At 32.8% G+C, this 25,321-nt stretch overlaps 2 protein-coding genes across 3 annotated transcripts; one reads left to right on the top strand and one right to left on the bottom strand.

Annotated features, from left to right (window-relative positions):
* The first annotated feature begins 1,920 nt into the window (after nt 1-1,920).
* Nucleotides 1,921-17,524, top strand: LOC105432940 (ATP-binding cassette sub-family G member 4). Of its 2 annotated transcripts, none has more exons than XM_011647958.3 (13): nt 1,921-2,079; nt 11,588-11,876; nt 12,296-12,479; nt 12,696-12,819; nt 13,146-13,291; nt 13,449-13,572; nt 13,665-13,779; nt 13,867-13,995; nt 14,260-14,375; nt 14,730-14,898; nt 15,021-15,277; nt 15,697-15,830; nt 16,064-17,524. In XM_011647958.3, exons 2-13 carry the CDS (start codon nt 11,669-11,671, stop codon nt 16,281-16,283), a joined length of 1,926 nt encoding a protein of 641 aa, XP_011646260.2. In that variant the 5' UTR covers nt 1,921-2,079; nt 11,588-11,668; the 3' UTR covers nt 16,284-17,524. The 2 variants fall into 2 exon arrangements, with proteins under 2 accessions (XP_011646260.2, XP_011646261.2); XM_011647959.3 differs by lacking the exon at nt 1,921-2,079 and adding an exon at nt 6,336-6,716.
* Nucleotides 17,230-25,262, bottom strand: LOC105432961 (ATP-binding cassette sub-family G member 4). Its single transcript, XM_089082582.1, has 11 exons — nt 24,826-25,262; nt 21,280-21,590; nt 20,867-21,040; nt 20,424-20,634; nt 19,989-20,096; nt 19,426-19,568; nt 19,172-19,340; nt 18,758-18,858; nt 18,451-18,606; nt 18,144-18,262; nt 17,230-17,926 (listed from the first exon to the last, which is right to left on the bottom strand). Exons 1-11 carry the CDS (start codon nt 24,995-24,997, stop codon nt 17,701-17,703), a joined length of 1,890 nt encoding a protein of 629 aa, XP_088938708.1. The 5' UTR covers nt 24,998-25,262; the 3' UTR covers nt 17,230-17,700.
* Between the last annotated feature and the right edge of the window lie 59 nt (nt 25,263-25,321).

Raw genomic sequence — 25,321 nt, 5'->3', positions numbered from 1 at the left:
CGTCTACATCATTATGAATATATTATTAATAACAAATAGAATATAGAATTGTACTAGAATAGGTATATCTATTATGTAATTAATTTAGAACGCAAGACACGAGATTCGAACCGTACGCTGAAAATCGGATAATGCACCCTTTGTAAACAATAGTGACATAAGATTACAAAATCGCGATAAATGGCATTATTATCAATTAATTCAATTTATTATCATGATATGAATAATACACCGTTTATTCTTCGTATTAATAATAATGCGTTTAACATTGGAAAATTACGTAATTAATCAGTTTATCGCTCATTACACATTTAATCTGTACCTTTGGACTATTACAAATAGATAAGATTACCTTCGTGCTAACTAACATCCTAATGCGTCACAGTTTCGATCTTTCAACTTTGTCCTTTTCTTTGTGTTCTTGTTTTCTTGCACTCGTACAAACAGCTGATGTAGCGTGGAAAGAGAGAATCGAAAATTTTCCAATTTTCTGTCCTCACGAAGGAGAAACCCAGGCAAGCTTTCAATCTGCTTCTGTACGCAAATAAACTTTGCACCTCACGAACAAAAAAAGATTACGCTTCAATAATAATTCAACAAAAAATATTAAACAACAGGAATGAAACATAGATATTGCCCAGGCATCAGCAGGATCTTTGACATTTAATATCTTCTTTGATATCTTTGTTTTTAAAATTGTAATGAGTTTTATTATATACATATGTAATTAAAGTGGAATATTTGCAATAATTAATTTGTCAAAATAACATTCTACTTGATTTCTGATTACGTTATACTTTCAAACAAAGAAATCCATTTGAGAAATTATATGCAAATATTACATCATAAAAGAATGTAAATTGCCTTATATCGACTGAAAAGAGAGTAACTAATACTAATAAGTGTTATCTTTTTTTTAATTTATGTGTTTATCGAAATAAATAAATATGAAAATTCAACGATACTGTATAAATTATGCGAGATATTTGAAATATTCTTGCGAAATATTCTCTTCCTTTCTTCCTTTACTAAAAGATCGTGAATATATATCGGAAATTTTACGATAACGCGTATTTATCTTCTTTTTTTTTTATGAATATACGCACATCTGCGCTGTAACTGTAAATATCAAGGTTTGGTATGTTCTTCTTTTGTTGCGCATTTCACATGATGAAATGAGGTTCCAATGAATTTTAAGTCATTCTCGGCGATTACTTTGAGCGCAATAAATAGAATAGTTATATACAAAGATATCTTTATTTAATTTGATCGAATCTGAAACATTTCTTCGAATCTGTTCTTCTTTTCATATGGATTATATTTTCCTCGTGGTATCTATAAATACGTGGTTAATGATATAATTCTTATCTATTAAATACCAATACATCTAATCGTTCAACAATGAGAAAACAATCGCCTAGATAAATGAAGCATATATATATATATATATATATATATCTGAGCAAAAAAAATATCATTATATGATTAACAGCAAGGATATCTTATTGATTTAACAAGCATAACTATTTTAGATATAAAATTTATCGTTGCCCATAATTTGCTTATCGTTCAAGCCCGCGTTTGCACAAGGACGGTATCCTTCAGTGGTGCGATTTTTACAATCACTGCTGAAAAAAGACAAAATTTTTATATATTTATATTTTTCCTACATTTTATATATATATATATATATATTCATTTCTTCAAATTTTTTACATTAAATTAAAAAAAAATTTTTTTTTTTTTTTTAAATTAATTACTCCTTTGTCAGTCTCGCAATTCTCGCCGAGGATAAGGAAGAAGGATGAAAATCGCCGAAGGCGATTTGCAGTGCAAATACTTGAGCGCTCGGGAGCACCAGCGGATCGTAGGAGAAGAGGAGGGTTGAAAGTGCGCTCAGCGGGGTGGGGGCTCGGGTGAGATAGAGCCGAGGAAGAAAAGCGGTAATATCTTGGGTCTTCGAGTTAGTGTTCTATCCGCGAACGGTCCGCGTCCTCCTGGCCGGCGTCCTCCTCCTCGTCTTCCTCCTCGGATCTTCTGAGAGACGTTCGAGCGTTGGCCTCCGCCACACAACGGCCCGTAAGTACGCACGCGACTTCGATGAAACGCGCAAACTCGCACTTTTATTCCGCAACCGCGTGTTCAAAGCCTCCTTTTCTTCGACTGGTCCCGAAGAAAAAAAAAAAGAAAAAAAAAAAGAAAATAAGAAGGAAGAGAGGAGGATATATTCTCCTCTCGTTACTCCTCGTTGCGAAGTGCGAAATTTCATACGTTCACATTCCGCCAATTTCATCATTCATATCCGACGTTTCTGCGTACGCCATTATCGCTTCCTCAGCTGGTATTATCTTTGGCTGAAGCTTGCGATTGCCAAATGTCAAAAGTTACAAGTCAAGGCGACTTCCGAAACACGTGTAATTGACTCGGCTTCAAGACTTAAGGGGATGCTGGACTTGTTTATCTGTGTTATCGGCAAAACGGCATGCACTGATTTTTTTTGCATTGCTCTCATTTTTTATTAACTTTATAGATCTGAAAATCCTTTTTCACAATTAAAGTTAATGCATTAATACGCTAGCATGTGAATTTCGTATCGAGAACGAGAAAAATTTTTTAAATTTAGATCTTTCTTATATCACTTGATTGACTTTAAAAATGATGTCCAAAACTGTCAAGTTTCGCATCAATATTTGCTTTATAGAAACATTTTACAGCCTGTACCTATAAAACAGATATTGCTAGACTAGAAGATTACATGAAGAAACAACGTTGAGTTCTTAGAATTAAGCTAGATACCTAATATAAGGCAAAAGAGCAATACGAAAATTTGTTCATATGTGTATCACGTGTGTACAGAAACGTATGATGAGTGTCTGTATGTATACATAAATGTATTAGATGTGCATATGTGAATGACGTACGTTTTCGTCGGAGTTCGCTCGTCAGTCCGAGATCCCCTTAAATGAAACGTTCATTCAGTGCGACTGAGAAGAAAAAAAAAAAAAAAAAAACAGGATCCATGCGGGTCTGACAACTCGATTTCCAGATTCGTCGTCGCCATACGAACTTTGCTGAAGAGAGGCAAGTGTCTTCTTTTTTCCCTCTCCGTTCATCAGAGAACGATATCGAGGATTCTCTAAAAGATTGCGAGGGTCGCAGAAAGCTAATTAACTAAGATTAATCACAAGTAGCAATTTTTTTTTTCAATTTTATCGTAATTAATGGCGTACGCGCGAGAGTTGGAGATATCGTACGGCGGATAAGCTCAAATGATAAAAAGATGAAAAATTAAGAGGAGATGCTGCATTCGCATGGTGTGATTAGTTATCTGTCCAGGCACTAAAAAAGATCGCGCTGTCAAGATCCGACAAACGTTCTCGTACGAGCGTAACCGATCGTAAAATCGACGAATGATCTTCTCAATTGCGACGAGGAGTCAATGAGGACGCACGAGAATAATATCCGCAAAATCGACCGTTACTACGCAAAACCATGAACCTCCGCTCATCGCTTTCATCGCACTTACATTCAATAGACGTCTACTTGACTTGAAGCCGAAGTAATTTTCACGCTTGTTAATATCTTTCACATCAGTCGTCTCGTTTCGTGGCGCACTAACGCTAAAAGTACCAAGATGATCGAAGATGATGAAAATTTTCTGATTTTAATATTCCTTCGGAATAAAGAGAATGTAAAATTCGCGAAAAATTAAAAAAAAAATTGTGTCTTGTGTAAACGTGAGGAAAGAATTAAATTAAAAGGAACGACGACTACGCGATATTTTTAGTGTTAAAGTGAGAGATTATGCCTCGCTTCTGAGAAAACATGAAAACCTTCTCTTCCGTGAGGAGACTTTCGCTTCTCTCGCTGGATCGCTTAGCCGTTGCATATGCATTGTCTCTCGCTCGAGTCTTTCGCTCGTGTCTTCCTTTTTTTCGCCGCGCGCTTCGGAACTTTTGCTACTCCGGCTTCGTCAGACACGACCGTCCTCCGCGGCCCGACCGGGATTTGCCGGGATCGACGGGAGCGACGGGAGCGAAAGGTCGTTGTCCCGTTTTCCGGCGGTGTTTCCGAACGACGGGGAATTAGCGGGCTCTAAATCGTTTGATCGAGACTTTTGCGAAGAGCGTGCGACAAGCCGCGCGCTAAAAATATATCTCTAGAGAGAAGGCACGTGCAGTCGGGGTGGTCAAATACACTTGTGGCCTCAGGCCACAATCGTGGCCGTACGTTCGATAATTTTTCGCCTCCAAGCGCGACGATATACACTCAAGTGAGGTTTTTTTTCCTTTCCGAACAGCCCGGCTGTTTTCGCAAACGCGTTCGATTATTTAAAATAGACTCGATTACTTAAAAATACTCGTCGCCGAGTCCTCGAGCGCTTTATCTATTTTAATATTATATTTCGCTGATAAGAATTCCGATCGCTCGGTCACTTGGCGTGAAGTTTGAGACATTGAAAACTTTGAAAATTCTTTGTAATTGGTGCTCTTACCGTAATTATCATAAATATGGATTCTTATCATAATTAATGGACTTGCGCGATATATTAGAAATCGGTATCTCTTCGCTTCCTTCGCATTCATATTCAACAGTGTTAAACAACAACGATGGATTTTTCATAATAATTGCACGCGTGATGAATTTCAATTTTTGCGTAATCATCGCGATTTATGTCGCAATCACGTCATGCACGGGAATGTTGCGTATATCTGTCAATCTAAAATTAAATATACGTCGTTTTTCCTGTTCGTCTTTTAACCGAGCGAACTTCTGGGACATAATTTATATAAGTCACTAGGTGTGCGCAGGTGGCGATTTACCTGAGAGACCTTTGACCTCGCGTATTTTTTTATCTATTTGATAAAAAAGATATCTGTAAACAACTTTTAATTTTCGAAAACATCGGGTATCGACATATTAATTAGACTTTCTCATTTTAAGACCCTTTTTATATTTGTTTTCGGATAGATTTTCTCTATTTCTACGCAGACAAAATCTTTTGCGACTTAATAGCATTATTAAAAACACATAATAATAATAGCGATCTTTTGTAATCGCGATCGAAGATAAATTATTTCACGATATCGTTAATATTTAAAGATATACTCGTTGATCGCGTGATACAAATGTGTAGTCAGCTAGCTCAGTATTCTTTGAATTGTCGCTTTTTTTTTTCTTACAATGAAATAGACAATTAACGATTTTTCTCTCATGTACATATTGATTTAATTAATATATACAATACTTAGTATATTATTATACGAATTGAACATATTATAGATAACATTATAACTAATCAGCTAGCTTTTGTAGAAATAGATTTCTAGTCGAGGGGACATTAACTCACAATAATGTAATTTTTTTTTTATTTTTGCATATTTATTTACATTCGCATATTCAGAAAAAAGATACATATCAAACATCAAAGATACATATGGCATATCAGGAACATTAAATTATATGAGAAGTCTCCTTTATATAACTATAATAACGTTGCATAATGACAGCTATTTAAAAAATAAAATCTACGTGTCACATCTTATAAACATACCTACAAGAATTGCGAATAAAGTCCGCAACGTTTTTCCATATTATTTAGCATCTTTATTAGCAGTTATTTCCCAATAATCTTCCAGCATCCAATCATTTCTAACGTTAATAAATATGCAGGTAGTTTGTTTGTTTCTCATATGGAAATATTTTCTATTTATTATTCATACGCCATCGTTACGAGCCCATTGGGAAAGATGTTCGCAAGAAAGAGGTACATATTTTTTTTTTTTATTATACAGCAGTAATGTCTTCGAGAATTTTATTACTTATCCTTTGGTCCATAGCAGACGTAATAGTAGTCCGTCGTTTCAACAGGGATACTGTCCATTAATTTGGTACTCGGTTCAAAATCATGCATTATTCACATCACATCGACAATAATAAGGTACGATACATCGATGCAATCGTCCACGCGAGAGAGGAAGAAAGGAGAGGAGCGAAAAGAAAAAGGATCGATGACAGCGATCGATGCAACATTGGAGTAGAGTGCATCTCGACGAGTGAGGAGGCATCTCGGTAGAGCGAATTCATTACGCGAAAAATTACGGGAAGGAAGATGACGCGATCTCCGGTGCGAAAGTCCAGCTCTCCGAATGTCCGCGTCTCTCTCTCTCTCTCTTGGACTTTGTGCACATTACTCCGCTCTGTGTTCACACAATTCATCATTCGCTTATCTGTCAATGCAGCGGGCGTTTAAGGAGGACACAGTCTAAATACGATCTTCCTCCCCCCCCTCCCCTCCCTCCGATGAAAATTTCGTTGCGCGCGCGTCTGTCTCAATATCAAGTGAAAAGCCCCTTCCTCGAGCGTGCGATTCTTCATCGTGGGCGCGGAAAACACGTAACGATAACGAGCGATGTGTTTTCTACGATCGACGGCGCTGATTCGTCCCGGGCACCGACTATCTTCCTTTGTTTCCCGACCGACGCGTTCAAGTGCGTATCGCCGTATCGTCGTTGTTCAAACGATCCCGCCGTATCGTGCGAAACGCGACTCGTTCCGTTCTCGTTTTCCGCCGTCCGGTCATCCCGCGCACGGAATTTGCAAAATTGACGAAAATCAGCGGCGAGGAAAGCGTGCGATCGTCTGTCGAACATTCGACATTCCTCTCGTTCGCAGTCGGCGGCTTTCGATTGTCAATCGACTGACACCTGCTACCTGTAAGTTTGATATCCCTTTCTTTTGAAAATTGAAACACAAAAGAAATTATATATTTTTAATATAATTAATATGTAACTTAATATATAAATTGAAAATTGAAAAATTTTTAGAAAGAAATTATATTTTTAATATAATTAAATTTTGGTCATTGAAGCTGTATTTATTTATGTGTATGATAACATCGAAACAAAAACTTTTTAAAAACGAGTCTCTGCAATTTAAAATATTTTCAAATTATTAATGGCACATTTCTTAGGCAATTTAAAATTTTTTTTTATAAAAGAGAAGATGGTTAAGATATCGATAGTTTATATATTATGAAGAAATTAAAAAAGAAAAGGTTTCTCGCGAACTTAATTTCAGAAAGTTAGGCAGATAAACAAGTTCTATTAATTTTATGTATAGGCAAAATTTTATTAGCATGATTTCAATGTAATTAGAAGATGGAATAAAAATACGATAATAAAATCGCAGTAACAACTAAATAACAGAAAAAGTGATTACGTCTGTATTTGCGTTGATATTTGCATTTTAATAGTTTCATCGAACAATATACCTATCACTGGCCTTATAACTAATGCGTCATTTATGATAAAAAATATTGTTAGTACGCAGAACTCCTTCACATGATAGATTTAATTAATAAAGAAGAATCGACGCAAAAAAACATTTGATCAAATAACATCAAATCGTTGTAGTAACATGTGTACGTAACAATGTAGCTTGCAACATCAAAATGACGGTTTCAACATTTTAACTTTAAATAATAATTATACCGTTGTTAAATGTCATACATCATATTGTGCACAAAACGCGCACAAATTAATTTCTTAATTAACAAGAAACGTGAAAGAAAATTCAATCTTCGGTATCTGACACAAGACATTCCTAATACATTCTTTATATATTCTTTACACATTCTTTAAGACATGTTCTCAAATATCATATCGTATTTCCAATCTTCCCGAGTGTGCTGAACTTTCTCAAATGTTTCGCGAAGTAAAGGCTTTATATATTCTTTACACGTTCTTTTTTTTTTTTTTATTATTAAACTTTTATCAATTTTTTTTAATTAAAACTAAAAAAAAATTAACTTTTCTATGTAATAAGGAAATTAAGAAATTGAGAAAAAAGAAAACTTTCAGAAAGAAGAAAACTTTCAAGAAAAAAGAACTTTTAGTTTCAAAAAAAAAATTAAAAAAAGTTAAAAACAAAACAAAACAAAATAATCCGACGTCCCAAATTTCAGATGTGATAGAAGTTCTCTTGGTTAAGAGATAAAGTCACAACGCTTCCTCCTTTATCGCTCATGTTCCTATAAAACCTGTAATCAGAGTAAAAACTGGTCCGATAATATAACGTCGTCCACGTCTGTCTTTCATGTACGTACGTAAATTTTCTCAACCGTAAAAAGCTGATGAACAGGTATACTTCAAATTACGCATACTATGTTCTACAGTGCGTGATGCCTTCCTTAAAGGTATCCCATAGCTTTCACCTCTCGCTTGCGACATCCGCAACAACGCACGTGTTCATTAAATTGCAACAAAAAATATATATATATATATATATATATTCTCTAACTTACCATCACGCTTCTCGATTTATCGTTGAAAAATTTTCTTCCTGTTAAGATAAAAACGATCGGTTTTTACGATCGGATATTCAGATCGGGAAGAAGTCCAAGGCGGTAGATTATCATCAGTGCTTTCAATTTATCGTTGGCAAATACTGGATTTCTTAATTTCCTATTACGTAGAAAGGCTAATTCTTTTTCTCGTAGTTTCTTGTTGACGCTGACAAGGCAAATTTCTCTTTTTCTACATTCTTGTGTTTATACACTTATTACATCAACGAAATTATTTCCAATTAGACTTATGCTGTTGATTCAACAGCATATTTTTCTCAGTGTATATTAATTTCATTCCTAAAACTTTTTGTTTGAAGCGAGATTGAAAAGGTCACGACACATAAGAAAAACTTAAGCAGTAAGAAAAGTGATCTGTGCAGAGCACAGACGATTATTTTTCTCGATCATAAGAAGAATAATTAAATGTCATTAGTAAATTTTCTTATTATTTAAGTCCTACTTAAATTTTGCTTAAATTTTTCTATATGCCCTTCGCGAAACATTTGAGAATGTTCAGCACATTCGGCAAGATTGGAAATACGATAATGAAAATTGAAAACATATTTTCCAATGTTCGATAATAACAAGTGCGACGTAAAGAGCACACGATCGTGAAACGTCCCGGATTAGAAGTGCGTGCACTGAGAAAGAGATTTATTGACTGCTTCTCGAGAGAAGGAGAATAGCGAGAATTACAAATCCGAATGAAAAGGCTTGGCGTTATCCGCGCACTACGCGATGACGTCAAGCCTACCAAACTCGCGTGTACAATAATGCTAAATATTTTTACTTCGTAACGCTTATCGCGGTTTATAGTTTACATAGGAGAGCATACATTGCGTAATGGGGCATCATTATTTCCCATCATTGACGACGCGAAATTTGTTTTCTTCTTCTTCTTCTTTCGGTACGCTGCGCGGCACGCTGCGAAGTTCGTGATAATATCTTTGACGCAAGTACTATCTCTCCTCTTTTTCTCCTTTATTGCGGATGTCCCGCTAAATTGAGATAGGCAATACGTTAACTTATTACGAAAACAGCGCGATGTTTGTCCGCGTTCGCGGCCATATAAAAGAATTCGGTATTAGCTCCTTGGCATGCGGCAATTCATTTGCGATTAGATAAGATTAACGATTAATCTGTCAATGAAATCATCACAAATTACTGGACTTAGCACTCTCGGAATGTAATCAGAGTAATACAATTATATTGCCGAGAATCTGACGTTTCTCATTATCGGGAAAATCGTCACCGCAGAAATTTACTCATTTTCGTGAAATCTTGATCCTTTATAATTATCGTCTGATTATTCATTTCACACTTTTTTATTCATTTCATGCTACAAAAAGTGGGTGGAAATTTTATTTTTCCAATTTTTTTATCGTTTTTTAGGTTTTAAGCGAATGTCATGTATCAGTGGATAATTGATATGACATGATTCATCTCATTGAAATTCAAATGAACGCGAACTACTAATTCAATAAGTAATTCAATAAAAATTTATACACGCGGAAAACATTTAGCAAAAAAGGGAAGAAGCTAATAAAAATGCATGCACTTTGAGATGTTATTAACTTGAAATAAAAAGAACATTTTTTACTTCGATCATAAATCATCGTGAAACAAATTTTGTACCATGGACAACCGATGGTATGTTGTGTGTAAATCTGTATGCACGTATTGTCTAGACATCCTACCATTAATGAATGATCACGAAAGAATCAGGCAGAGAATTATCTTGCAAATACAAAGCTACCTTTGTCCCTCGTGTAAAGTAACGCACGTACGAGACGTGACGCAATGTTAAGGAATTTAGTAAAAACAATGATCTTGAGAATTTTTATTTAAGATACGATACACTTGATGAATCGAGACGAGGATGTTTTCACTTTGAGTTTCTGACGAAAATTGATTTTTGTGTGCAAGACGAATCTTTATTCAACACGAGATAGGCAGTACTTTCATTCATACAATAATGTAACGCGTTTCTGATATGAAACATGGTGATTGAAGTAGTTTTCTAAAAGAGAAATAATGTGAGAATTGAAAAATGTATTGATATGTATTGCGATGATTTGTTTGGATAGGATAAGTAGTAATAAATCTCGTAATTGGGCCCCGTAGTGAAAGTTTGTCAGGATAATTGTATGGGTCTTATTTGTTGCGAAAAAAACTATTTTAGTATCGGGACACTTAAAATTTACTTGACAAGAAAAAGGAGTAAGGGAAAAAAAAGAGTTCTCGAATATCGAGTTGTATCACGTAACAGCACGCATACATAGAATTCAACCAAATCCTTTTAAGCAAATTCAAAGTGGATTTTATTTATTTTTCTTTACTTTCCAGATTATACAGAATATCGAAAAACAAGTTATATTTCAGTCAAGTCAATGAGATTACATCAATGCGATATATAACAGCAAAACAGAAAAATTAGCGGGGCAAATTTAAGCAAAAAAAAGCAATTATATAACCCAAAAGAAGGCAGAATGACGTACGAAAAATGTATTGATATGATAAATATTTTTATCCTTATGTTAATAATAAATTTATATTGAATATAGTTGAGAGAAAACAAACACTCTGTGCTAATTTGATCGATAGCAGATCCTGATAACACATTAGAGTTTTTCAATAATCAACATATGAAATCATCTGTATAAAGTCTACTCTGTCTATTTTTCTCTCTTAAGGAAAAAAAAAATGTATAATATCAATAAAAATTTGTTCAATTGGTTCAATTTGTTCAAAATTTCCAAAGTTATAAGTTTCTACAATTTTGCGAAACGAAATTTGATATGTTCAAAATGTCGCTTTAAAATCATAAAATTATCTTCAAATCGTCAATTGAGCATGAGTCGGTCCGGTTATAGCATATGTCATGTGTCAGTCGTCTTCCCGATTCAAAAGGGACAACACGCGGGATTTTCTCGAAAATCCGCGAGAATAATATTCGAAATCAGCTCGTCGTTGATTTTACCTCCAAACTGGAACAACATATCTATCGGAATATAAATGGTAAGATAAACCGCGACCGGAGGTCTACTTCAGGTTTAACAGTCATTATTATCGGTTTATCTTCGAAGAAACAATTAGAACGGTCGCCGTAGATAATTCTTTTTACAGCCGTGTCGCTTAATATCGATATCCTTGCCCCTTCTCGTGTCCACGACCCTTGGACCATCCGTTTTATTGATGCGGATTCCCCGATGATCATGCCCCGCTGACTCTCTGTTCCAGATCGTTTGGGTTGACGCAGATGAGCGTTCGAGCATAATCGGCCGCTATCGCTCGATCGGTTCGCACAAAGCGCGCACAACGATGGAGGTATTGATGCACGAGGCGAGCAACCGGCGGGAAAACGGCACAGACGCACTGGTCTGTATAGCCGAGCCTTCGAGATTCGCGTCCAACGAGAAGCGAGAGGACGTCGACATGGCGCCCAATGCCGCCAGCGTCGATGGCAAGGAATCGGTCGACATCATCTTCGAGAACATCACCTACACCGTCAGCCTCGGTTTCAGAAAAGGTGAACGATCCTGACTTCACTTCTCTGTAGAGCAACGAAGATCAACAAATTATGTAAATCGCAATGTAAATCGATGTGAGGAGAGAGATTTCATTATTTCTCTCAAATAATAATAAGTAAATAATGAAAGTGTCGACGGAAATCTTCTGCTTTCTGCAAGATGACGATAATTTTTTTATCTCAAATATTTTATTTTATTCATACGCGTGCGCTTAGGCATCTCGCAAACAGTTTATTTCCTACGTAAAGTAAGAGCATTTTATAAGTGATAATTAATGAATTGTAGTCACCCGTAATGATTATAGTTGTTAGAGAAAATCTATTCGAAGAATTTATTTGATGAAGAGTTATGAAAAAAAAATGTTGCTAATGAATTGTGCCTTGCGAGCGCGAGTAATCATCGTATTTTTACATTTCAGGGGAGAAAGAGATCTTACATGGGATTAACGGGAGGCTGCCTAGCAAACAGTTGAGCGCTTTGATGGGACCATCCGGCGCGGGGAAATCCACGTTACTCGACGTTTTGTCGGGTTTTCGCGTCTCAGGGGTGGACGGTGTCGTATACGTCAATGGCCGCGTTCGGCATCTTAATACCTTTCGAAAGTAAGCCGTGGCCTTTGATTTCGTCAACTTCGTCAATTTCTTCAAATCAGCAATTTGTACGCGTGAGAGGAGAAATCTGGAAGCTGTTCATACATTACGCGTGTCGAGGCGTTTGATGTCTCTTTAAATTTTCTTTAAAATCTCTCGATACCGACCGCTTCGAACATTGATCCCGTCGATTCATGCCGTTCTAACGGTTCATTAATCCCTTTCCAGATGCAGCGCGTACATCACGCAAGACGATCGATTGGAGCCCCTGCTCACCGTGATCGAGAACATGAGGGTCGCCGCCGATTTAAAGCTGCCATCGAGCACGCCGAAGCACAAGAAGGAGATGATCGTACGTGCAAATTTATTGGAAATTATTTCTATATCTCATTCAAAAAGAAATTAATACGGTAATTTATTGGGAGAAGATAGGGGCTATCAGAGGCTAACCGAGATGTCATAATTAATATTAATTATTACTCGAAGCAAATAACTTGATGCGAAAAAATTCATGCGTATCACTGAGTAATCTGCATACTGATACTAACTTGCGTACTGATACTGCGAGACAAATAGAATCTAATTTAAAATAAACGTTTACCTTTGTACGAATTAACGAGCTAATTTAAAGTAAATTATAGCAGTTTATTATATGAGATTAATTTGCATGTGTTCCAGATTGAAGATATTCTCACGACACTTGGCTTGTACGAACACATGTATACTAGGTCCGATCGATTAAGCGGCGGCCAAAAGAAACGGCTCTCTATCGCATTGGAATTAGTTAATAATCCTACAGTGATGTTCCTCGACGAGCCCACAACGTAAGTACAATGATTTGCTTTTAGCGGTCGTTCGATAGTCTGTCTGACTTTCAGCAGCTAATGTTTGCTAGTTTGAAAGAAGACTTTACTTATTAATAAATATCTTTTTCCACTTTTCATTAAATTTTTATACTTATTTTTATATTCGTTTTAACAGAGGCTTGGACAGTTCATCTTGCATGCAAGTCGTAAACTTGCTGAAAATATTGGCGCGACAGGGAAGGACAATAGTTTGCACCATTCATCAGCCCAGTGCGTCCTTGTTTCAATTGTTCGACCAGGTAAGTGAAACGTCATCGTCACTTGACTTCTATGTCAATTTTTATTTTTAAAATTGTATTTTTATGCATTTGGAAAACTAAAATTTTTTCAGGTATATGTATTAGCAGAGGGAGACTGTTTATATCAAGGAGCAACGAATAAGCTTGTGCCGTATTTGACACATATGAAATTACCGTGTCCCATGTATCACAATCCGGCAGATTATAGTACGTATATAATAATTTATTCTTTAACAAGTTATTCGAAAATTTTGTCAGATTTATTTTGAATTATTTCTCCTGGCATATTTGCAGTAATCGAGCTTGCCTGTGGCGAATATGGTGAGGATAAGATTGAGATATTGATAAAGGGATCGCAAAATGGAAGAAATTTGCAATGGTTTGACAATCCAGAAGCTCTGAGAGATGCTAAAAGCTTAAGAGGTATGAAAAGAAATTAAAATTATATCATTAAAATTATGTATATTTGTATTCTTATATTTCACAATTAATTATTTTTAAAATATATTTGCAATGGAGATTCTCTTGACAAAATGTCTTATTTAGTTCTAATTCTCATTTATGTTAAATAGCGTTGCATTAATTAAAAATATATCGTTAAAAAGATTGAATGAATGCATTCTTGATTTATATGATTAATTTATATTTATATCATTTAACCTTTGATTCTTTTCTTGCTTTTCTCAGCGGCGCATCCTCTGAGGGATATGACGGACGAAAACAGCAGCTTACACGCGACAAATCTCGTTCATCAGATCAAAATCTTGTTGAGGAGAGGCTTTATCATGTGTAAACGAGATACGGTAAGAATTGTTTGTTCATCATGTGTCCGAATATATTCATCAATAATGATTTCTTTGTCGGCATTTCTCGTGGCATCTTGAAAACTTACACAAAATTTTCCTTCAAAATTACACACAGAAATGCTCATATATATATATATATATATATATATATATATATATATATATATATATATTTCTGTAATTTTTCTTAACGAAAACGACAAATAAAATCCCGGAAAAAGATTAAGATTTTGAGAATCCAAAGAATGCCGGTATCAAGCGCCGCGGATTTTAACATGAAAAGCGATTCTACGATCGCACGAATATCCGTTTGTACGCGTATCAACATTCATGTGACGTTGCACATTGTAGACACTGACGCATCTGCGCATCGGAGTTAACATAATCGTCGGCATAATGTTGGGCCTGGTTTTCCTGCGATCCGGCGCCGATGGCTCCCGCGTATTGGACAACTACAATCTCCTCTTCTCAATTCTGATCCACCACATGATGACGACGATGATGCTCACGATAGTGACCTGTAAGTGTCCGAGTCACGTGTTCCCCATAAATCCCTCCGTTTGCGATGACTAACGGCCCCACGGTGATTTTACCGTGGGTTCGAGTTCACGTAACGGATAACGTCTCTCCTCTGATTTGCAGTCCCGACGCAGATGTCCATCCTCCTAAAGGAGCACTTTAACAGATGGTACAGCCTGAAGGCTTTTTACACATCGATAACGATAATCGATGTGCCACTTTCGATAGTATGCTGCATACTTTTTTCACTGATCGTCTACTTCATGACGGCGCAGCCGTTGGAGATCGTTCGATTTTCTATGTTTCTGGCCATTAGCTTGCTGATAATGTTCATAGGGCAAGGTACAGGTCTCATGATTGGCGCGGTGTTCAATGTCGTGGTAAGCAGGATGTTCATTAATTGGAATTATTGCTGGTGATTAAGCATAATTCTGATTCGTTCCATACAATATTTGTTGTTCAATTGCGGAGTTAGTGTTTCTAATTAAAATTCAGCATTTAAAGTCCAGTTTAATTGTGGAGTTACTGTTTCTAATTAAAGTCCAGTTTCCTTATCAGGAAAAACATTAATTCTGCATATTATCCATTTTCTTTGATCTTTGACCTCTCCAAGTGTCATTAATTGGCCGTTTTTTATTATGTTATTGATAACAATACAGTTTTTATAATCGCCAGCAGTAATTCGCAGAGATAAAACTTTTTTAATTGTATTTTATTTTTGTCGCGAAATGTCTCATGAAAGTGTGTAATTTTCTGAAAAAAATTAATAAATAAAACTTAATAAAATAAATCTTTACAGAATGGTACATTTATGGGGCCAACGATATCAGTACCACTAATGATGTTCGCCGGCTTCGGTGTTTCATTACGTGATTTACCAAATTATCTCAAGTGGGGTAGTTACCTCTCTTATTTACGATATGGTTTAGAAGGGTAAGTATTATTTTCTAAATTTTAATAGTAAATGTCAAACATATATCAATTTATATTTACGAACTTTACATGATTTAATATGTAATTATAATTTAATTATAATTATAAATTATAAATTAAATTATAATTTAAAAAATATGTAAACTAAAATTATTCGATATTTATAAATCAAAATTTAATTACTCAGAATTACATAAAGTATTGTAGCGTTAATTTAATGTATGACTTTGCAGATACGTCGGAGCCATCTACGGCCTGGACAGACCCATTCTAGAATGCAAAGAGAAGGCCGAGTTGTACTGCCACTATAAATATACCTCCAAATTTCTCTCAGACATCGCCATGAGGGGAGACCAATTCTGGAACGACATTATCGCCCTCACTACGATTCTCCTCATCACACGATGCTGCGCGTATATACTTTTACGATGGAAGCTCGTATCATATCGATAATGTTTATGCGGATAATGGCTTACGTGTGGCTAAGAGATATATGAGCAAAAATTCGACCAAATAATTTGTAGACGATTTAAAATTTTCCCGGGGCCATATTCGAGTGGCTTTCAAAATGTCAAAATAATTCGGAATAACGTCGGAAAATGGTTCGAATGGGATGAATATGATATTTTTGTTTAGCTACTCGTGTCCGTGATCGTACTCTTTTTACGATCGTACTGTTGTTCGAAACTTGATTGATATTTATGTATAGCGGAAGAAGAGTGCCATGAACGCCAAGCGCTCGATATATAGACATACTCTTTTTGTATATAATTTTGATAGATTGTCCGTTCATAATCTCGTGAACGAATGAGACTGCGTATGTCTGCGTGACAAGCGTATGTACGTATCGAGAAACCTCGAGAATATATACGGCAATAAGTATATGTAATATTATCAATAACCTGTTAGTGGACACTGCGATAATCGTATTTAATTTTTATACTTCAACGTGATATACATGCGAGATGCTATGTAAGGAATTCTGTGAGATACTGCGCGATAACATACGCATTACATATCAACACGATGAATTGGCAAGACGCTTCCTTGAATGATATACTACTGAACTTATATCAGGTCCAATTGCGTTTGTCACAGCATCGACAGCTGGCAATTTTAATCACCCGAGGCTTTGATAAGTGCTTAGTCGATTAAAAAGACGATGCAAACTGCGGCCAAATGTGCACAAATATTTTAAGATATACAGATTTTTAAAGATAATTATTTTAACTTGTGATATTTCTTTAAAGTTGACAATTGAAGTCAAAAATTGTCGAAATCGATATTACGAATTCTATTATTTTATAATATAGAATGTTATTTTATATTTTGAGATATAAAATACTCGATTATTTAAAAAATTTTTCCAAAGTCAATCAATGGTCGTAGTCTTCCAAACTTATGTGTTCCATATATATAATTATTATTACAATGCAATAATATGTTTTTTATTACACTATTATTACTTTTATATTTATGCAGTCATTTCCTATTTTATTGTATTATTTGTAAAAATAATAACTTAAGAGAAAATTTTGGGCTATTCGATATTATTATCGATTTTATCAAGACAACACTAAGATATGATTATTCACTAAGGCATTTTGATGTACTATAGTGCTACGTTTAATTTATTTTATATGACGCCAGTCATAATCAACTATAAAAAATAAATATTATTATATTGTTATTAATGAACGTGTTGCATATTTAAGTATAAAAGTTTGTACATACACAAATTTTTTATATCTTTAATACATTTCTAATCTTTTAACACTCTATTACCGATAAAATTTTAAGTATTCGATGATTTCTCTTCTTTAAAATATATCTTAAAAATATTCTTATTTGAGACAATTAATTTAATTCGTTACTTTTTTGCGTAATAAATTTTCCAGCAAAGTACTGCATAAATAATTATATGTATACAGAGTATCCATGAACCAAGTATTATCAGAATAACATAAAACGATACTGTTGGCATGCCCATCGTGTCGAGAATTTTGTTTGGTGAACGTATGGAACAATAATATTCCAAGCACGGTAGAATCTCTCGATCAAGATAGATTGCTTGCATTAATCCTTCAAATGCATACCTACAATAAAATTTCACATTTTTTAAATTCGCCAAACAAATAAATTAAATTGGAAATATAAAGAAGTATGTTTCTACGTGGAACAAACATTGTTGGTAAATAATCGCAAAAATTAAAAAAACAATTTTCATAAAAAAATATTATGTTCAATTAATAATAAATTAAAGTATTAAAAGCCTTGAATTAATAGTCACTGTAGTAAAAAAAAAATATGTACCTGTAAAAACTTATAACACCGAAGGGTTGTAAGTACTTCGACATTTCTTCTATTTTCAAGAAAAACCCGGCAAACAGCAATAATGGTATGCTGGTTGCCGGTATTAGAAACATACCTATCTGAAAAAAATTATATTTAATTTTCTACCTTATTGTATTAAATAAAAAATGGAACTAAAGTTTAAATCAGCTAATCACTGAAGTAAATTGTCTTATGATTTAATTTATGTTTTTCACATCGTAATATTTTCAATATCGTAAATATTAAAAATAAATGATAAAATAAATAATGCATTGATGCAAAATACCTCAGTGCCAAACACTGTGCCTGTAAGTATTCCGATCGTTTGTCCAAGAATCGTCATTAATACACAGACGCCCCATACCTGTAGAATCCTGTCGTATACCATTGGCTGGCCTGTCATGTAATATGATATAAACATGAAAGATGAAGCGCAAATTATCTAAAAATTAAATAAATTCTTAATCGATTTAAAAAAAAAAAATGACAACACGCTAGCTAGTTAATGTACATTGATATCTAACTAGAACTTCATATCTTCTAAAAAAGAAATAAAAAAGAAATTGTAAGAGTATATTGAAACCGATGCATACTTGCATCGGTAAATCCATTAATATCTTTACACTGTAGTAAGATTTCAATGAGTACCAATTATTTAAATGTTCTTGTAGAAATACTGCCGCTTCCATGGGAACTATAATCATATTCAATACAGTATAATTATATTTATCAATTAAATTACAAAATATCTTTATTCTAATTTTAAATTGTTAAAAAAAATTCGTAATCATTTTTAAAATTAGAAAAAAATTGTAATAATATCAAATTTAACAAGATTGCATAAATTATAACATATATATATATATATATATATATATATATTTATATATAAAATAACAAGATTGCATAAATTATAACATATATATATATATATATATATATTTATATATAAAATAACATATGTTTAGAAGTATATGAAATATTAAAAAAAAAAATCTGTCACTTACACATCTGCACTGCTGGCATGGAATTTGCAAAAAATAAAAATAACAGAATAAAGAATAAGCAAGAGATATTGCTGTACACTTTTCCCGCGTCATAACCAAAGTTATAGAAAACTACCCCTAATAACAGTCCAATTATGACATGCGCTGTTAATCTCAGTTTTGTCAAAGTCTGAAGAAAACAAAATGAGATAGCGTTTTCCTTTCCTAAACAGATTATTCAAATATATTAATAGTTCTTAAAAATTTCTACTCACATTATCTCGCTTGATGCAGATTAGAGCTCTTAAAAATAAAATCTTTTGTTGTTGCCACGTCGATTTTTTTTGTATTGTGCTATTTACATTAATTTTATCGTCTATTTCTGATTTCTGTTTGGAAATAGTTAATGAATTCGGTCCTATAAAAAAATTCATTATTTATATTTAACATTGTAATAATGATTAATATCTCATATCTTTATATGTATTAATGTTTCACATTTTTATGATATTTTTAAATTGTGATCAAAATAATAAAAATATAAGCAAAATCTTGCTTATATTTTTATTATTTTTGAATGACAATTTCATATTTATAAAAGAAAAACTCGATGCTTAATCCGACATTTCTGAGTTTTTTTGATGTGTGTTTAAATTTTATATTAATTATTGTAAATGTTTGATAAATAAAATATTCACGTATTCATTATTCAATTATCGTGAAGTAAGATAAAAAATTGTTGCTGCCAATAGTATATATTAAACTAATTATTAATGAATTGTACAAAACAATTGAAATAAAAATAAGACATTTAATAAAGTGTACAGTATATATTTACCACTTTCATGATGTTTATATCCTAATTTAAATTTCTCATATTCGCTACAACAGATTTTGTGTAAATTCTCCAAATCTCCACCTCTGTGTCCAGTTATCACCTCGAGCACTACAATCAGGCGAAAATAATTGATACTGCATGTAGATTTTTTTTTTTATTATAATAATATAATTTTATAAATATCCTAACTTTAATCTTAACTTAAATATTATATACTAAAATTATTATATAAACGTAATAAGAGAGAGAGAGAGAGAGAGAGAGAGAGAGAGAGAGAGAGAAGATAATGCTATATCAAGTTAGACAACAAAATTAAGAACGAATATTTTTCATTTTCTGGAAAGATATAAATAGATTTTTATTAATGCTTCTTTTTTATTTCATAATCTTCATTAAATTATAATTTACTTATCAAATTGGTAAAATCAATATTACCGAATTCAACTATATTGTAGAAACTAGGGCACATATATCCGGCGATATTGTACGTGTTTATGATCTCGTTCTTTGGACCGCAATACATACATCTGCCTCGATCAAGTACCATAATGTTATCAATGAGTGAGACCATCTGACTACTAGGCTGATGTATCGTGCAAATCACCGTGCAATTTGCTCTCGCCATACCGTGCAGCATATTAATCAGCTATCGATGCAAATGTTTTAATTTAATATCAGCATTTTTAGGAATATCCTAATGAGATTACAGTTACAGTAACAAGTCAACAATTGCCGTGGAATATTTTACACTTTTTCGTAAAATTAGCAGAATATAAGAAGGAATAAAAATATTGATCGAGTGTCGAGTGTCAAATAATATTATTTTGTAATAATATTTTCGTAGAGTCAATTGGTCTTGAGCCGCATTTATACTGTACCTGATTAGATGCCGCACTATCAAGACCACTTGTCGGCTCATCTAATAAAAGAATATGTGGCTTGGCGATCATTTCCACGCCGATGGAGAGTCTCTTCCGTTCGCCGCCACTCAATTTGCTCGCCAATGTTTCCAAGCAACTCGACAAGTTGAGATTCTCCACGATCTCGTTTACCTGATAAAAAATATGCAACGCGATCCAACGTCAGTCCATTACTTTGTTCGCCACATAGCATAAAAATTATTAATAATAAAAAAATTATACATAATTTTTAGTGATAATTTCATGTTGATTGGTGTGATTGAACCTGATAAATGTTATCCTACGATTTATCATTATGTTAAGAAATATAATCACGTTGAGAAATATAACAAATGTTTAAAATGTTTCCTTCGCATATACGTCCTACTTACAATTAAATAAATCGCTTGTTTACTCTGATTAGCGTCGAATTTTAATCGAGCCGCTATGTAAAGAGTTTCTCTCGTTGTGAGGAACGGCAATAAATCGAATTGTTGTGGCACGTAGCATACTTGTTTGCGGAACGTCCCTCTGTTCCGTTCAATGCCATTTACGGTAATGAGACCTTTAATATTAAACAATCGTTTGTCCGATATAATTTCCAGCAGAGTGGTTTTTCCCGCACCTGAAGGGCCAACTATCACCGTGAGTTTTCTTGGTTCGAAGTGTCCGCTCACATCGCGTAAGATCGTTCTTTCAATTCCTATAAATATTCCTTTTTATTAGATGATATTCGCATAGGAAGTCGCACACATGGATTTATGCATGGAAACTTGTCAGAAAAATATGTAATGAAAACTTTTACGATATACAAGATATAATTAACATTTTTTGTGACGTGCAAAATATAATATACAGGGTGTCCCGGAGTTTAGCCCAATAAATTATTGAAGCATATTCAAGCATCATTACAAGTGAAAATAAGAAAAAAAGGTTACATTATGAAATTTGGTTAGAAATGCTTCATTAGAGAATTTTATTTTAAATAAATTAATTGAAATGGTATATGAAATAGACAACAAAGAATTTTCCGCAATTGCGCAGATTAGTAATGGAACGATTTAATAACACATTTCAAAATGTTGTCTTTGCGACAATATAAGCACGACACCGATGTAATATAACACTTATTACAGTACAAATTTTCTGAGAAAAGAAAATACATCGAATTAATAATTCAATTACTGACATAAAAAATTTTCGCAGAACAGCATTTTAAAATGTGTTAATAAATCGTTTTATTAATGTTCTGTTTATTGAAAAATCTCTTTTTGCTTATTTAATGTTCCACTTCAATATTTATTTATCATTTCGTAATTTCTGACTATACGTCATGTAACATTTTTTTCTTATTTCCATTTAAAAAATATGTTCCTGCAGTTTGTCAGTTAAATTCCGTGACATTTCATATATATGTATGTAGTTAATTTTTTACTTTATCAAGTAAAAATTTTTAATTTAATAATTTTTAGAATAAAAATCTTGAATGTATTATATATTAATGCGTATTTTCATATATAGCGTATCTGAAGAGTATCAGAAAGTGATTATTATTTTGGCAGAAAAGAAAATGTATTATTTTACATAAAAATTCATTTTTATATAAAAATTTGGGTATCCACATATAATTATCTACAAAATGTGCGCAAAATCATGATATCGAATGTATGTACATAAAATCTTGAGAAAGAATAAGTTTCATTTTGACAAGATTCACCTAATTGAAGAATTATCTTAAAATGTAAGATATCCCATTAAATATTGCTATTTAATATGCCAATTTAAAATCTTAACTTTTATATAGAATATTTCTTTCGAAAATGTTTGAACATTTTCCGAAATATTGAGGGATTGCAAGACTTTTCGAATATTATAAATCATATATAATCGCACTAATTATATTCCGATTATATCCAATCTAATTATACAATCACATCAACAGATAGATAGATTAAACAGACGGAAAGATTAAATCATAAAAAAAAACAGTACTATATAAATTTTTCAAGCAAGAATTGAAGATATTGTGTTTTTATTAATGTAAATAGTTATTTAACAAATTATAAATGGATACTACAAATATATATGTATTATGTTGTATATAAAAACATATATATATATAAAATACAATATATAATACGAGTAGTAATTTGTACATAATGTCTAAGCAGTGTTTGATGTTTTTTTAGATTTTCAAAATCAATTTAATGTTAATATAAAAATGGCTTAAAAAATCATGAATGTATATCATGAATGTTAAAAGCAGAACTTTTCTTATTAGAACTATAAATTATACAGTACTAAATTATACAGTACAGTACTATATAAATTACTAATATTATATTATGTTTTTCAAAAAATAAACTACTATTGTTTCAAATGTAATTTTCATTAATTTATATAGAGATTCACCTTTTTTTACAACTTGTAAAAAATTTTTTAAGAATTTTTAAACATAGAATTCAATATAATTATAATTAACATTAATTTAGTCCCATTTGGAAATTTGTAAGTTTTTTTAAAAATAATTAACATAATTCTATATATAATAATATTATGTATGTTATAAGGAAATATAACCAAGAAAATTATCAAGAAAATTATAAACATGTCAAGAATTAGATCGTAGAACTAATTAAATCCACAATTATTCTGAAACTGCAATTTTTTATGCAAAATAATTGCGGATTTCATTAGTTTCATGATCTTAATATGTTCATAATTCTCTTGATTGAAATCACGGAAACTTGTTTAAATTTAAATTAATTACGCCGCTCTTTTGCGCGTTAGAAAAATAGGAGTACTAAATACTATAGACGACTGAAATAGATATGAGTAATAAAATGCTGTTAAGATGCTAAATTTTTATAAGTTTTAAGACAAACAATCATATTACAAATTTTGATATTTTTTTACTAATTTGGAAAAAGGAATTGATAATAATTTAGTTTTTTTCTTACACATTTTTTCTGTTAAATTTAAATTTTAAAGATGATGTTGGTACATTGTAAGATAACATTTATTTTATAATATTGATTAAAACGTAATATAACTTGTATTGTTTATGTTGAATGGTCAATGTTGTAATTTTTTATTTTTTATATCATAAATGTGAAATGAAGAATTTTTAACTAATCACATTCCCTAATTAAAGTGATCTATTAGTTTTTTCAAAATGTATGTATCCTGAATTATCAAGAAATTAACGCATAAAATTAAGACGCAAAACACAATATATAAAGTAAGGTCAATCATTTGAGAGATGAGGGGGACTCAAAAATAAGAAATAAAGTTAAAATACGAATATAAGTTGTTGAAAATGTGTTATTATATAATTATTTTAGAGTTATCGTCATTTTTATATTGAAATTTGAAATTATTTTGCTTTCGATTTTTTTTTTAAATTGAAAGATGGTCCTTATAAGTTTTATAACATAATTAAAGTCAAACAAATGTTGCAACAAAAGTTGCAGGCTGCTTTAGCACTATTCAAGATAACTGTGGAATTGTGATCTTTGTCAAGAGATAAGCGGATTATTTACATCTCTATGTGATTAATTTCTGGTCACAATTTTGAAAAAAATTCGTAGCTAAAGCTAAATTTGAAATTTCAATATAAAAATGGCAACAACGCATTTTTGGATCTATGTTTATATCAATTTTTTGAATCCCGAATCATCTCCCGAGCGATTGACTATCACTTGTGAAACATCCTGTATATATTGCGACGCAACAAGAGTCTACTGTCGTATCGTACTATTCCGCCTATCACTGTTTCACTGTTATTTCAATCAAGTAACGTATATAGTCATATTCGTTTGCAGAGTTATCTAGAATAATTTGAAGATATCGTAAAGTATAGCAATCGTGTTATGATATTGAGAACGCTATCGTATTTGTGGAACGAAAATATGGAATGAAATATAGAATGCGCTTGCCTTTGCGATCCCGAACCGAGTAACAGAGATCACTAAATTCGATGCATATTTGTGAACTAAACGGCTTCTCATTTTCCAGCAATCTTTCCGATTCCTGCAAACTGATCTTGCACTCGCTGTCCAGCATCCTCGTGGTCATGGCCGTGACATTTTCTTTGTTCGCTTCTAGCATCTTGCACACTTCGTAGAACTACACTTCACAGCCAATTAATTAAGGTCAACGTCCTCACTGCGCGTGCAAAAGCGCATATGGTAAAACCATATATAATATATGACATTTATGGAATCTTTCATCAGCCATACATAGTATTGTTCTTCCGATTTTGGCATGCCAAATTAATCCTTTACTAACCTATTCTAATAACGTTCCTGTTGTTTAAATCAAAAGAAACCTGCCTTTCACTTTTATGAGAGGACCGTGTATCACGCTTAAGTTCTCAGTTACAACTGCCGAGAATGTAGGATGTTTATTACAGTTATAGCCGTTGAGTAACCA

The sequence above is a fragment of the Pogonomyrmex barbatus genome, unplaced genomic scaffold (assembly GCF_055798465.1).
Source record: "Pogonomyrmex barbatus isolate J1 unplaced genomic scaffold, ASM5579846v1 scaffold6, whole genome shotgun sequence".
Classification (NCBI taxonomy): Eukaryota; Metazoa; Arthropoda; class Insecta; order Hymenoptera; family Formicidae; genus Pogonomyrmex; species Pogonomyrmex barbatus.
This window is presented reverse-complemented; position numbering and strand designations above follow the sequence as displayed.